The following is a 14,606-nucleotide window of genomic DNA, read 5'->3' as shown; positions in this document are numbered from 1 at the left end:
GGAACAAGGCTTTCTTAGCAGAATTAGCCACCGAATGATAATATGTCATTATAGACATGTATACTCCGCATACGAGCTAACAAGACTATTGAGCTAATGTTTCCTATACAGGATCCTTCAAAGGGCTGTTACGGTCCGAGCAGGCTTGAGGAATCACGCTTGGCGGCTTTGCGTCTCCTTGCTCGGTTTTGCTACAGATGACTATACCGCTTGTATTCTCGATTACAGCTATATGTGCCTGGTTGCATTGGGCATGGACCGCTTGTTTCCAAGGATCATGATGCGCTTCACCGCCATGGTGACAGACATCAACGACAAGTATGGCATGCCGTCACGGCTCTGTCACATCTCCAGTCAACCTAAAACTTTGCGCCCAGCGTCTGATGCACACCCTCCCAGATCTCTAAAACACGTTCGTGGGGTTCTTTGTGATGAGATGAGTCTAAGCAGGTGATATCACACTTCCAAGTTATTCAATGCTACGCCCACTACATGCCGGTTTCGGATGCGCAGATCATCAGGAGCTGCTTCCATCTCCAAGCCAGGGCTCGATGACGTTCATTCCCAAGATACATCTCGATTTATCCTCCAGCTAAACAGGTTTGTGTTGTTTCTAAACAATAATCAAGCTTTGGCATTTTCTCCACCTTGCCATCGCCGTTGCGCAAAACCAAGCAAAACAGGGGTGGAGAACATCTGAGACAGGTCCACGAAACGGCAAGCAGCTACCCCGAGTTCAATTCGGAGCTTTACCTCTCCCAGTAGTATCTTTTCCTTTTTATCGATTTAATAACTAACGAAATGACATTGCCCTATTCCAAGCCGGATAGGTCTTGTTCCGTTGAGAGATTCCACTCGGATATCTCCGACTGCTAATTACTGCTATGCGTCTGCGTCATCTGCGGAGAGCAATGATGCTTTTATTAGACTACGTGAAGAAAATTAACTCGATTCCCTCCTATCTCTCCTTTATTGAAATGAACCATCATCGTTGATGAAAATTTTTGCGTTGTTCAAGGCATCCTGCCTGCTTGTGCTTGCGCAGGCGGATTTGGTTTGCGGGCTGAACAGGTTTGTTTCAACCCTGAAACAACTCCTGCTTACTCTCTGCGGGGGAAGTTATTCCGCAAACACTCTAGGGGTGACTCGTATTTCACTCTCTTCACCATGATTCTTGTTCTCCTTTTGAAGAAACGAAAAATAAGAGAAGGATATTTCTTCGACATTGACACTGGCATGTCCGTGCCATGATCCAAGGATCCACCTTGAATCTGATATCCAAATGTGGACTCGGCCCCACTCTCCGGCCACAATGTGGAGGCCATTCAGCGTCTGTAGCTCGCTAAACTCAACTTCTTCAGAACCACAGTTCTTTACCAGTATTCCCATGGACTACCACCATTGAGAACAGATAAGTGGTTAAGATTCCACGTATTGGTAGCAGGTGGCTGCATACTATCGATTATTTATCTACTTTAGTTGTGGCATAAACATATGATGATGGCGTAGCAAGGAGAAGAGAAGCTCAATCTTTGATTGTTTGAATTTTACACATTTTGAATCAAGCACGGCCGCATCGCTGCTAGATGCCAAAAGATCCGTTCAACAAAAAATTCATAGCTTGGCCCATCTTATACTTGTTTCAAATCTTGCATATAACGCAACATATCTGTAGCTCCATCCACATAACCAAACTCCACAGCGCCGTGGCTTGCGGCTCTGCGAAGGATTTTTGCACGAGTCTCCACGATGTCTTCTCCAGAGACCGTACCTAAGGCTTGGCGGAACAGCCAAGAAAAGGAGCACGGTCGTAGGGAAAATTACATGCTGGAAATCGTACTTGATTTATAACTTCATCTTTGCATATCAAGATGCTAATGGCACTTCTACTTTTGCGATTAAATGGCATGTTAGATTCTCAACCAGAGGCATATATCCCGTCTCCACATCCCTTGTTCTTTGTATGTTCGATCCTGGTGCTTAGCAAGTGTATGTTTGCTCCTCAAAAAGGTGGCTACAGAGTGGCAAATACATAGTGTAACCATCCTCTAGCTAAAATCTTGCTCGTCTTGCTATGCCCCATTGACTACTGACTCCCCTGAGCATCTGTAGCTAAGCGAGTCTCCATTTGTTGAAACAAAAAGGCTCCATCATACTGTATTTCTTTTCTTGCTCGTGGATCGATCGAAAATACCTCGTCTCTGACTCTGTCAACAACGGATATCTGCTTCTGAGCATAATGGAGTTGGTTTTTTTCCTCGGACTGCCCGGAGATCTGAAAACAATGAAACACTTGCTCCATGAGCTAAGGGTCTCTCTGGGAGGGGAGCCGTTAGTAATTCAGCCACGCTGCTGCCACGGCTTTGCGTTGACCTATGTATCCATATTCTCCATTACCCGGCCCACTTGCTCGTTTGCCCGGCTTGTTGGTTATGGCGTTTGAAGATTGTGTTTTCCAGGTGCTCGAGTATCTGTTCCATGTTATCAAGTCTCTCGCTGGTGTAGCCGTGCTGTTCTGACACTGGACAAACAGTTTGGGTTCATGCAATAGCCATGTTGTCCAATTTAGCGGCACTTTCGGAATACTTTGACCCCTCAACTAAGAAGAGTTCTTCATTCTAGACATGTACAGAAATATCGACGATTGGACAGATATTGAACAGAACGGAGGCTATGATGCATCGAGTGCGCAATGAGCGCAGTGCAAAATTTTCATACAGAAAGAAAGTGGAACAGTGAGAAGGCAAGGGAACTTGGCATCGATTCGTCGATAAAGCTCTGCTTTCGTGCCACTCTGTTAGTAGTAGAGGTACTACTCAGTGGCTAAGTGTCGAGTACATGTACCTAGCTATACTTTCCACCCAACACATTGAGATATTCGCCTTGAGCATATCTAGGTACCTGGGTAATAATAATCAAGGCACTTGCTACAGACAAATCCTGCTAGGTACTAGTATATACTTGATGACTAGGTGAAGCATGTATCTGAGTAGGTATCTAAGATGTCTTGACCAAACTATCCACTTGACGGCCGTTGCTTTATTAAAGTACAACTGATATCCGGGGATGCTAAACATCAACTCTATACTTAGGTGCCTAGTACCTACCCAGTTGAAGAGAGATTATCGCTCTAGATTTGAATAACGTTAGTTGTGATCATTGCAAATAAGCCATGGCATCAGTGTCAGATACCTAGGTAGGTTAGGTAAGGAATGCATTGTACAATCCGTATTTCGGTCGTCCAATAATACTGATGTACTCAGGTAGTTATTGGTATTATCAGCATAAAGTAGGCACCTGGTACCTAACCAAAGCGAAGACTTCAATCCCGTTCTACTCAGTTCTTTCTTTCCCTTTCCATTGATCCACCATCTTTATAAGTACTGGCAAGTACTGTTAATCCCTCGGTACACTCACAGGTACTTGCCCAGATCTATTTTTCATCATGACCAAGTTCTGAAAATTTTCATCATAGACAGCAACAAAGTCATAGAGAAACATGTAGATCATATCTACGATATAGCTGACTCGCAAAAATGAGCATGCTTTTGTGGTCCCTGATTCATTCACAGAAGCAAATGGATGAGGTCGGCTGGTAAACTTCCTGTGTACTCGTTTTACTACTAATGTTTAGTACCCTTTGCGGCTATTTTGCTCAAAGGCTAATAAGCCCCATACAAGTACATCTTTCTCCACGAAGAACTTGGTTCATCATACAGCATCATACGTAACAAATTGTCATATACGTCGCTTATGGCGGGGTCCTTTACAGGACTGCATGGGGTTAAAGATGCCCTTTGTTTGGCTATTTTTACAGTAATATGCATACATGCGTCTGCCGTAAAGATATAGATATAAGCCACCTGTCCAATCCAACACTTACACAATGAGTTCCCCTCAAAGATTGAGCAGCATAGCGGCTTTAGGCGAGCTCCGCTTCCGCACAATCTTCTACTACTTATTCCATCACCATTCTTTCTCATAATCATGCTCTAATCGAGACGATGGACTGAACTAGGGCGATTCTAGGGGTCTAGGTGCTGGCTCAGCTGAACATCAAATGATTGAATAATGAGGCCAAAAACAGACGGGATCTTTTGTCCCTCGTATGGACGCTTGGCCGTCGTTTCAGGTCCACGACAGGTACAGGCCCTGGCTCCTCGTTGAAGCTTTTAGCGGGGAACGGTCCAGAAGCCGATGGTTTCATAAACTGCGTTAGCCACCAGCTCCATCTAGATCGATTCGATGCCGCCGAGGGAGAAACAGACAGCTGGAAAAGCTAGCAGAAAAAAAATTCGACATATTGAAAAAAGAAGAAGAAGAAGAAACATCGTTACAGAGTTGAAGCATCAAAGCATCAACCCCTCCAACGATGCGCTGAGCCGAAAAGTGCCCACAGTGGGAACTGGAGCTGCCCGCAAGTGGTTCCGCACGTGACGGCCCTCAAATGGGAGCTCGCAATTGCGAGGACCTTTTGCAAGTGGTTTCCAGTGAAGCTCGACGGGCACGTTGAACTCGGCTTGAGTCGGTCCTTTTGCTGCCCGCTCCGTCTGGCTGTCAGAAAAAAAAACCCCCAGCTTGAGCACATGTCGTGGTTCTCGATCTTCAAGAGAGTCGGTCTTTTGCGCAGCAGCACGAATCGCACATCCACCAGCTACCTGTACTCCAACTCCAGGCGGGGCTTCGCTACCATCACCACCATGGCCAAACGGGATCCCACTACGCTGTCCAACTACGACGCTTGGCGCACCAAGCACACCACCGCTAGCTTCAGCATTGACTTTGACAACAAGCGCCTGAAGGGCTCGGTGGTGCTGCAGCTCGAGAGCCAGACCGACAAGCAGAGCAATGAGATCATTCTCGATTCTCGCTTCGTCAAGGTGTCGTCGGTCAACGTCAACTCGGCCGAGTCCAAGTGGGAGCTGAAGCCGCACTCGGATCCCTTTGGCGCGCCGCTGCATGTGCAGGTTCCTGATGGCGCGGCCAAGGGCGACATTGTTAACCTGGCCATTGAGCTGGAGACGACGAGCAAGTGCACGGCGCTGCAGTGGCTGACACCCGCCCAGACCTCCAACAAGAAGCATCCGTACATGTTTTCGCAGTGCCAGGCCATTAATGCTCGCTCCATCTTCCCCTGCCAGGATACTCCTGATGTCAAGTCCACCATCAGCTTCAAGTTCACTTCCACCCTCCCGGTTGTTGCTTCTGGTGTTGCTGTTGGCGACCACACAGCTACTCCCGGCGTGGAGAAGGTCTATGAGTTTGAGCAAAAGGTCCCCATCCCTTCATATCTCTTCGCTGTTGCTTCTGGTGACATCGTCTCTGCCCCCATTGGGTCCCGTAGCAAGGTTGTCACTGGTCCCAATGAGCTGGAAGGCTGCAAATGGGAGCTCGAGCGAGACATGGAGAAGTTCCTGGAAATTGCTGAGAGCATTGTCTTCCCGTACAAGTGGGGAGAGTACAATGTGCTTGTTCTGCCCCCCAGCTTCCCCTATGGAGGTTAGGAACACCCATGAGATGAGCTTCAGTGGCTATTCTAACCTTAATCTCAGGCATGGAGAACCCCATTTACACTTTTGCCACCCCTACCATCATTAGCGGCGACAGGCAAAACGTTGATGTGATTGCTCACGAGCTTGCCCACAGCTGGAGCGGCAACCTGGTTTCCAACGCCAGCTGGGAGCACTTGTACGTATCTCTTTCATGACTTTTGACCTTACCCACCTGGTGAGGATGGACGAGCTAACACTGGGATAGTTGGCTGAACGAAGGCTGGACCGTCTATCTGGAGCGACGAATTGAGGCTGCCGTCCACGGCGAGCCCCAGTTTGACTTTTCATCCATCATCGGATGGAAGGCTCTCGGTAAGCATTCACACACACATATGCATGACCTATATGGTATAAGTCATCAATTGTGCAGACTGATCTAATATCGATTTCAGAGGATGCTGTTGCGCATTTCGGCAAGGACCACGAATACACAAAACTCATCATCAGCCACGATAACGTGGACCCCGAGGATGTTTACAGCACCGTTGCTTACGAGAAGGGATTCCACTTCCTTTACTACCTGGATCGTCTCGTTGGCCGGGAGAACTTTAATAAGTTCATTCCTCACTACTTTACCAAGTGGGCTGGAAAGTCTCTCGACTCTTTTGAATTCAGGGACACGTTTGTCGACTTTTTCAACGGCCTGGGCGATGAGGATATCAAGAAGAAGGTTGCTACTATTGACTGGGAAGGCAAGCTCTACACTCCAGGCCTGCCCCCTAAGCCCGAGTTTGACATGACCCTTGCTGGTCAATGCTACGAATTGGCTGCGAAGTGGGAAAATGATGTAAGTTGCCTCCTCATGTCGATTTTCAAGCTCTCGACACCCCAATTATATATCATTATCTAACGTTTTGGAACGTCTAGTCTTATGAGCCCAGCGCCAAGGATGTTGAATCGTTCTCTTCCAACCAGAAGATTGTTTTCCTTGAAAAGCTGCAGCAGCATGGTGCTCTGAGCACCGAACGGGCCCAGCTTCTGGGTAAGGTCTACAGTCTCCTCGACACCCAGAATGTTGAGCTTCAGTTTGCCTATCTGCAGATCGCTCTCAAGGCCAATGACAGCACAAGCTACCAGAGCACAGCCGATCTGCTTGGCAAGGTCGGTCGCATGAAGTTCGTCCGACCCTTGTTCCGATCTCTGAACAAGGTTGATCGAAGCCTCGCCCTGGAGACTTTTGCCAAGTACAAGGACTTTTACCACCCCATCTGCAGGGGTATGGTGGAAAAGGATCTTGGCGTCTAGGGGTCTTTCTATATATAACCATTGAGTGGAAATAAAGTAAAATAAAAGAAGCATGTGAAACAATTTTATACAGTGCCATGTAGTGATACTATTTGTGTTGATGCGACGTAGTAATTACCATTCGAGCCACTCTACGTCGAGCATCCACTCAACCCATCTCTGCCCCTCTCTTCGTTCAAATTTCGCAAAGCTCACAACATCTCTTGCGCCAAAGTTGCCATATAAATGCGGGAACCCATTTTCCCATTTGATCGGATCCGCCAACTTTGACATCTTAAACTTGATGATCCATAGGGTAGGAGTTTCAGTGAAGAATAAATCGGCCGTGTTGGGGACCTAGATTTTTAATATCAGATGAGATAATTCTAGCAATGTCTAGAGGAAGCTCGCAGCGAGGAAAAAAAAAAAAAAATCTTGTATTACCTGCATTGCCGTGCTTAAGTGAACGAATCCATCCTTTGCGTCGAGCCCTGAGAGGGGATACTCAATGGGAAAAGGTTCGATGGGATGTGAAGAGAGGATTTTGTAGAGATGTATCGGGCGAGGCTCCGGTGACGACGACATGTTCAAGACAGACGCAGCGATGTCTTCTATGAATGCTTGAATAGCTTGAGGTGTATGACGGGAATTGAAAGTGAGCCGAGGAAATTTATTCGCTGAGAAAAGGGCACCTGGTAGTATCACATTGTGTAACGTGTAACCGGGCAGTTACGCTTTAACAGAATATCCGCACAGTGTAAACCGTTTACTTACACACAGTAGCCGTAACTGAGCTTCGTGCTAGCGCGGGGCAGTTGCCAGTCACCGAATCCTCGCCGCAATCGCCATACGACCCAGATAACGAGGAGCTGGGCTCACATGTCAGATGCCAGTCAGCTTATGAATGGCTCTGCCGCTTCCAATGAAGGCTTCTTGAGAACCACAGAGCCATGTCGTGGGGTCCGGTGGCCTCGCAGCTCTGCTTGTTATCGCAGCTGAAAGAGCGCTCGGTTGGCGACAAAGTGAGATTCTTGGGATGGTACGTATTATGTTTACAACAGGATGAATCCCACCGAGCACCGTGGCATCTTATGCTTAAACCCATGACAGTGTCATCTCATACGATACTTCTACGGCATGCCTTGCTCTGGCACACATGTTCCCGCCGGGAACAAACGAGACTGTGCTGGTGGACATTGAGCTCGTTCTCGAGACTATCCAGCCGGGATTGGCGCAGGTCGGGCACTGGGTGAATGTCGTGGGGTATATCGTTGAGGGGAAGAAGTCGGACACGCAAAAACTACCAGGGACCAACCAGTCTCCCAGACATGTTCAAGCGCTGTTAGTATGGTCGACGGGACCTTTGGATATTGGGAGATATGAGAAGAGCCTGGAAGATGCAGCGGCCCGGCCTTGATGCGCACAGCCTCATCTGAAACCCGCCAGGTCTGGTGGGCACCTGTGAATCCTGGGGAGATTCAAGCAAACGACAGCCTAAGCCTTGGCGGAGGAGGAAAAGGCCTGATGCATTGATCCCGTCTATTAGCCAGGCACCTTGTATTGACACTTTGACGGCAAACAAAACAAACCAGTGGCTGCCAGCAGGCGGAGAGAGGAATGTCAGACCACGAGACGGTGGGGCGCATAAACGCACATATTGGGCGACTGCTCCTTTGGAGCCTTTGCGCGCATGTGCAAATCAAGGTGAAGCCCCTAAAAGTCGTTAGCATCCAGCTTAGTGATGGAGATGCAGCAGCGGGATGCGCTCTTTAGGGGCCAACGTGCAGGCTGCGTCTCCCCTATAATTGCACCGAGGTCATGATAACATGGACGCTCGCAGTGAATGCAGCGGCTAATCCGCGGCGCCCGCCATGCCACCTGCGTCACAAGCGCAGACCGCATCAACAACCCACACGTGAACTCCCCTGACAGCTGCACCTCCGCCCCCAATCACAGTGACCGCTGAAGAGATAGAGGGTCGGTCCGCAAGGAGGTGCACCATCAGCGCGACCGCGTTTCTCCTGTCGACGTTTGTGCTGCTGCTGAAGCTGCATCATCCGGTGACGACTGACGACGGCACGAATAGCGGTTCCGGCGACTGTCCTGAGCTCATCGCACACGCAGCGGCCGAGCGCCTTCGAGTCGGCGCAACTTGGACAGGGCGGAATTTCTTGCGACCGCTTGCGAACCCTCGACCTCGGGAAAATCGGGGCGCTCCCACCGCCGCCACGAGGGAGGCCTTTGGCTCGAGCATGGACAGAAGGCCTTGACGGCTACATACACGTGCTGTTTACTTTGCTTTGTTCCACTTGATTGGAAGCGCATGGGGACTCGGTTTCGCTGAAGCTCTTCCCCGCGCATACATCCTTGGACGACTTTTTGCCCTTCACCGACCCGGGGCGCATTGCCTGCACAACCGCGCGGCATTCGAGGGGACCAACCTAGGTCCCCGCACATATTCGAGCAGCCATGGCGCCAGCTGGGGGAGGAAACATCAAGGTGGTGGTGAGAGTCCGGCCGTTCAATGGCAGAGGTGGGTCTACACGCACATGGCGCGACGGCAGATATGGATGGGTGAATCAAGAGTTAACGGCTGGAATGCAGAAATCGACCGCGGAGCCCAGCGTATCGTGGATATGCAGGGGAACCAAACCGTCATCACGCCGCCCGAAGGACATTTATCCAAGGGGACCAAAGACAGCGCTCCCAAGTCCTTTGCCTTTGACAGATCATACTGGTCGTTCAACAAGGAGGACTCCAACTATGCCGGCCAGCACAACCTGTTTGAAGATCTGGGCGCGCCGCTCCTAGACAACGCCTTCGAGGGATACAACAACTGTATTTTCGCCTATGGCCAGACTGGTTCTGGAAAGTCGTACTCCATGATGGGATACGGCAAAGAAGTCGGTATCATTCCCATGATTTGCCAGGAAATGTTTCAGAGAATAGGAAAGATACAAGGCGACTCGCCGAGCAAGTGCACAGTCGAAGTGTCATATCTGGAGATTTACAACGAACGAGTCCGTGATCTGCTCAACCCTTCCACAAAGGGCAACTTGAAAGTTCGAGAACACCCGTCCACCGGCCCGTATGTCGAAGACCTTGCCAAGCTTGTTGTTACGAGTTTTGCGGAAATCGAGCACCTCATGGATGAGGGAAACAAGGCTAGAACTGTTGCTGCGACCAACATGAACGAAACCTCCAGTCGAAGTCATGCTGTTTTCACGCTTATGCTAACGCAGAAGAAGTATGATGCTGAGACCAAAATGGAGATGGAAAAGGTCGCCAAGATTAGTCTGGTCGATTTGGCCGGTTCCGAAAGAGCCAACTCGACTGGTGCGACTGGAGCGCGACTCAAGGAAGGCGCTGAAATCAACAGATCGCTTTCCACGCTTGGTCGTGTCATTGCCGCGCTGGCGGACTTGTCTACCGGCGCCAAGAAAAAGAAGGGTGGCTCTCAGGTGCCGTACCGTGACAGTGTACTCACCTGGTTGCTGAAAGACTCTTTGGGTGGAAACAGTATGACTGCCATGATTGCAGCCATCAGTCCTGCCGATATCAATTACGATGAGACAATAAGCACGCTTCGATATGCTGACTCTGCAAAACGAATCAAGAACCATGCCGTGGTCAACGAAGACGCAAATGCTCGTATGATCAGAGAGCTAAAGGAGGAGCTGTCTCTTTTGAGGAGCAAGCTTGGCGGTGGAGGAAGCCTTGGTGCGACCGGAGGTGCTGGCGTCCCCCCAGACGAAGTTTACGACGAGGGCACTCCGTTGGAGAAGCAGATAGTGAGCATCACGGCATCGGATGGTACGGTCAAGAAAGTTTCCAAGGCAGAGATTGCGGAACAACTGAGCCAAAGCGAGAAGCTACTCACAGACTTGAATCAGACGTGGGAAGAGAAGTTAACGAAGACGGAGGAAATCCATAAAGAGCGTGAGGCGGCTTTGGAAGAACTCGGCATCAGCATCGAAAAGGGATTCGTGGGCCTGCACACGCCAAAGAAGATGCCCCATCTTGTCAACTTATCCGACGACCCTCTTCTAGCAGAGTGTCTGGTCTACAATCTCAAACCTGGGACAACCACCGTAGGCAATGTTGACACAAACGCGGAAAATCAGGCCAATATCCGCTTGAATGGCACCAGGATATTGCACGATCACTGCATCTTTGAAAATGCTGACGGCGTCGTTACCGTCATACCGAGAGAAGGGGCGTCGGTCATGGTCAACGGCAAGCGAATCACAGAGCCGAAGCAGCTCCATTCGGGATTCCGTGTTATCCTCGGCGACTTCCACATCTTCCGGTTCAACCACCCCATGGAGGCCAGAGCCGAACGAGCTGAAGATACCGGCAACCGCCAAAGCTTGCTGCGGCAGTCCATCACTGCGAGTCAGCTGCAAGCGCTGAGCCCGACACCATCGACTCCCCGAACGCCCGGGCACGAAAGATCGTTTAGCAAAGTTTCAGACAGTGGCGAGTCGTCTCGGCCAGACTCACCCGCCTTCTTCCAGCGGAACGGCAAGGATTCTGACTGGTCCTTGGCGCGGAGAGAGGCTGCCGGTGCCATTCTTGGGACTGACCATAACTTTGCCAGTCTGACGGATGAAGAGCTGAATGCATTGTTCGAAGAGGTCCAAAGGGCGAGAGCAGAGCGTGTTATTACGCGCGATGATGGAGACGATTCGGAATCAGCCACGTCGTTTCCGATTCGAGAAAAGTACATGTCGACAGGAACCATCGACAACTTTTCTCTTGACACAGCCCTAACAATGCCCTCGACACCAAGGCAGGGGGACCAAGACGACCAGTTCAGGGAAGTAAGAGAGGAGCTCCAGTCGCAATTCGAGAGGCAAAAAGAAGAATTCCGAGACCGACTCAGAGGTGCAGATGTTTCCCACATGGAAGTTGAAGAGATCAAGCAAGAAAAAGCACGCATGGAAGCGGCGCTCATGGAGCTCAAGGAGGATATGCAGAAACAACTCAGCCTACAGCGCAAACAGTTTGAGGAAAAAATCGAAAAGATGGATCCCCTGAAACGCCCCAAGGCAAGCCCCAGGCTATCTGATCACGAGATGGACATTGCAAGAAAGACGGTCAAGGCATGGCGCAGCCGCCACTTTGTCAAAATGGCCGAGACCGTGCTCCAGAATGCATCCATCCTAAAAGAAGCTCAGATTATGAGCAACGAGCTTAATGAGAGCGTCGTCTTCCAATTCACCACCGTGGACATGGGACACGTCTTGTGCTCTTCCTATGACATGGTTCTCAACGGCCTTACGAGCGAGGGAGACGATATAGCACTGGAGGAGGCTTACAAGCCCTGCATTGGCGTCCGCGTTATTGACTACAAGAATACTGTAGTTCGCCTGTGGAGTCTGGAGAAGCTGTATGACCGGGTGCGCATAATGCGACAAATGCACCAATACCTCGACCAGCCAGAGTATGCCCAGCACCTAAGCCTGGATAACCCCTTTGTGGAGACAAATATGCCCTCCTACACCCTTGTGGGCGAGGTAGATATTCCTCTCAGAGCTGTGTTTGAAAGCCGAGTGCAGGATTTTGCGCTGGATGTCCTTTCCCCTTACACCTCTCATGAGGTTGGCATGCTCAAACTGTCTATTGAGCCTTCTCATGCCCGGGCCCCTACCAACATGCTCAAGTTCAACGTCGTTATGCACGAAATGGTAGGCTTTGCCGAGCGAGAAGGAACCGATGTGCATGCACAGCTGTTTATTCCCGGAATTTCGGAAGAGGACGGCATCACGACAACCCAGATGATTCAAAGTTTCGACGAGGGCCCAATACGCTTTGAGAGCGTTCATAGCATGAGTGTGCCCTTATTTGCTACCCCAGAGGTTACACTGAGAGCAGCCATCTTTGCTAAAGTTTCGACAATGCATCTCGATAAGCTCCTTAGCTGGGACGACATGAGAGATGCATGCCCTGCTGCGGACAACAATAAGGGAGCTCGCATTAATGAGTCTCAATTTTTTACTCAGGAAAAACACGACTTACTCTCTCGAATCCAGATCATGGAGCTTAATGAGCACGGAGAGTACGCTGCCGTCGAAGTCACCCAATCCAGCGAGCTTGACAGCGGAACATTCCAACTACACCAGGGTCTGCAGAGGCGTGTTTGCATTGAAATTTCACACAGCTCGGGAGATGTCTTGCCATGGGGAGATGTTACCTCTGTCCGCGTAGGCAAAATTAGAACCGTTGACACTGCAGGCAAATCTCCCGACATGGTCACAGATCGCGACATCACTCTCAAGCTTGCGTCGAATCCCGTCTTCCGCGAGAACCCCAATGGCACGCGCAATATTGTGGTACATGCCCAATGGGACTCTAGTCAGCACAATTCACTTCTTCTTGATCGTGTAACGCCCGACAAATTTCGTGTTCAGATGACCATCTCCTGGGAGATTTCTTCGGAGAAGTTGGCAGAACCCATGAGATTTTCACAAAAAGTCAACTTACAAGTGATGTCGCGCACGTTTGTTCGGCAAACCTCTGTCTTTACGTCCCTCTGGCAGAACATGCGATTCGTTCGCTCCTCGAGCGGAGTCTTTACCTTGACCATGAAGCCTGCGCCGATCAAGAGGGTAGGCGACTTGTGGAGGATGAGCAGTCAGCATGATTACGTCAAGGGCGAGGAAAATCTCCATAGTTGGACCCCTCGAGGCGTGTCCCTGGTCAGCGATTTCCTTCACTCGAAGAAGAAGAGGCGCCGCAACGCTGAACTTGGTGCCGTAGCTAGCGTCCTTGCGCAGTATGGCATTGATCCCACAGTCAGTGGAAAGGAACAGGAGGATCCTGAGCCGGAGCCTGAATCGTCTCCAATCATGCAAGCGATCGTCCCCAACGACGACGATTTGCTCAACGATACGCCTGTAACGTCTCAAGCTCCGTCAATCAACGGAGATGAACTTGGCCCAGAAGAGACTGGCAACGAAACTCTGAAAGACGACTTTACCGACCAACAGGTGCCACAAGAAGTTACAGGTCTAGAACCTGCTGCTCCAATTTCCGAATACAATACACGACAACTGGACTTGTTGGAGCTGTGTTTGAAGCTTTGGCAGAAATACCCAGATCCATTCGCAAAGCTTTTGAGCCCAGAGAATACGACGCCCCCAGAAAACGGAGTCGCAACCGAGTCTGCGCCACCTACACTCATTACCACCATCACTCGCGTTCCCAAAAATCCAAAGGTGCAAAAAGGCGGTTATTTACTGGTGCCAAACAATGAATCTACGCGATGGGTAAAGAGATTTGTGGAACTGAGGAGACCGTACCTCCACATATACTCTGCAACAGATGGTGACGAAATAGGCATTGTAAGCCTGCGTAATTCGCGCGTAGATAGCCAGCCCGGCGTGCTTGGTCTTTTGCACGGCCCAGATGATTACGATAGGCCTGCACGAGGCAATAGCAGCTCACCAGAGTTTACGCCAGGCCACCGACGGACGGCTTCAGGACGGGTCATTTCAACAGTTTGGACCGGGCCCAACGGTAGCGGAGGAGGAGGATCGTCTGCGGGACAAGGAGTTCAGCGCCTGAGCGAGCGTATGCAAGCCGCTGTGTTTGCGATTTATGGGACAGACAACACATGGCTCTTTGCGGCTCGCAGCGAGCGCGACAAGACGGACTGGATCTTTAGGATTGACCAGTCGTTCCTCTCCAATGGCGAAGACACGCCCGTCAGCGGAATCATGAGTCCCGGCCAAAGCAGCGACAATTGAAGATAAAAAAAGAAGAATGAGAAATGAGTGAAGAGTATAACGGATTGATGTTTTTTGCGTTTCCTTTTTGTTTTTTCCC

At 50.1% G+C, this 14,606-nt stretch overlaps 5 protein-coding genes across 5 annotated transcripts; 3 read left to right on the top strand and 2 right to left on the bottom strand.

Moving 5' to 3' along the window:
* Window positions 1–4,507: 4,507 nt before the first annotated feature.
* TrAtP1_003306 (uncharacterized protein) lies at window positions 4,508–6,851 on the top strand. Its single transcript, XM_014087817.2, has 5 exons — window positions 4,508–5,499; window positions 5,553–5,688; window positions 5,758–5,864; window positions 5,945–6,339; window positions 6,420–6,851. The coding sequence occupies exons 1-5, from the start codon at window positions 4,587–4,589 to the stop codon at window positions 6,795–6,797; spliced, it is 1,929 nt and encodes a 642-aa protein (XP_013943292.2). The 5' UTR covers window positions 4,508–4,586; the 3' UTR covers window positions 6,798–6,851.
* On the bottom strand, window positions 6,852–7,485 carry TrAtP1_003305 (uncharacterized protein). The gene is made up of 2 exons (XM_014087818.2): window positions 7,221–7,485; window positions 6,852–7,133 (listed from the first exon to the last, which is right to left on the bottom strand). Exons 1-2 carry the CDS (start codon window positions 7,359–7,361, stop codon window positions 6,912–6,914), a joined length of 363 nt encoding a protein of 120 aa, XP_013943293.1. The 5' UTR covers window positions 7,362–7,485; the 3' UTR covers window positions 6,852–6,911.
* Window positions 7,486–7,726: 241 nt separating this feature from the next.
* On the top strand, window positions 7,727–8,193 carry TrAtP1_003304 (uncharacterized protein; the record flags this gene model as incomplete). The annotated part of the gene is made up of 2 exons (XM_014087816.2): window positions 7,727–7,815; window positions 7,887–8,193. 2 exons carry the CDS (start codon window positions 7,727–7,729, stop codon window positions 8,191–8,193), a joined length of 396 nt encoding a protein of 131 aa, XP_013943291.1.
* A 636-nt stretch (window positions 8,194–8,829) lies between these two features.
* TrAtP1_003303 (uncharacterized protein) lies at window positions 8,830–9,030 on the bottom strand (the record flags this gene model as incomplete). The annotated part of the gene is made up of 1 exon (XM_066111828.1): window positions 8,830–9,030. One exon carries the CDS (start codon window positions 9,028–9,030, stop codon window positions 8,830–8,832), a length of 201 nt encoding a protein of 66 aa, XP_065967907.1.
* Window positions 9,031–9,245: 215 nt separating this feature from the next.
* TrAtP1_003302 (uncharacterized protein) lies at window positions 9,246–14,527 on the top strand (the record flags this gene model as incomplete). Its single annotated transcript, XM_014087815.2, has 2 exons — window positions 9,246–9,309; window positions 9,381–14,527. 2 exons carry the CDS (start codon window positions 9,246–9,248, stop codon window positions 14,525–14,527), a joined length of 5,211 nt encoding a protein of 1,736 aa, XP_013943290.2.
* Window positions 14,528–14,606: the final 79 nt, after the last annotated feature.

Source organism: Trichoderma atroviride, chromosome 2 (genome assembly GCF_020647795.1).
Source record: "Trichoderma atroviride chromosome 2, complete sequence".
In the NCBI taxonomy this organism is placed as follows: Eukaryota; Fungi; Ascomycota; class Sordariomycetes; order Hypocreales; family Hypocreaceae; genus Trichoderma; species Trichoderma atroviride.
Note: the sequence above shows the minus strand (reverse complement) of the source record. Positions and strands in the feature narration are given on the sequence as shown.

Bases quoted from the DNA above. Each gene is read 5' to 3' on its own strand.
- TrAtP1_003306 (XM_014087817.2), top strand. From the start codon at position 4,587: ATGTCGTGGTTCTCGATCTTCAAGAGAGTCGGTCTTTTGCGCAGCAGC. The intron at 5,500-5,552 runs GTTAGGAACACC...CCTTAATCTCAG, and splicing joins CCCCAGCTTCCCCTATGGAG to GCATGGAGAACCCCATTTAC. The intron at 5,865-5,944 runs GTAAGCATTCAC...TATCGATTTCAG, and splicing joins CATCGGATGGAAGGCTCTCG to AGGATGCTGTTGCGCATTTC.
- TrAtP1_003305 (XM_014087818.2), bottom strand. From the start codon at position 7,361: ATGTCGTCGTCACCGGAGCCTCGCCCGATACATCTCTACAAAATCCTC. The intron at 7,134-7,220 runs GTAATACAAGAT...TTAAAAATCTAG, and splicing joins ACTTAAGCACGGCAATGCAG to GTCCCCAACACGGCCGATTT.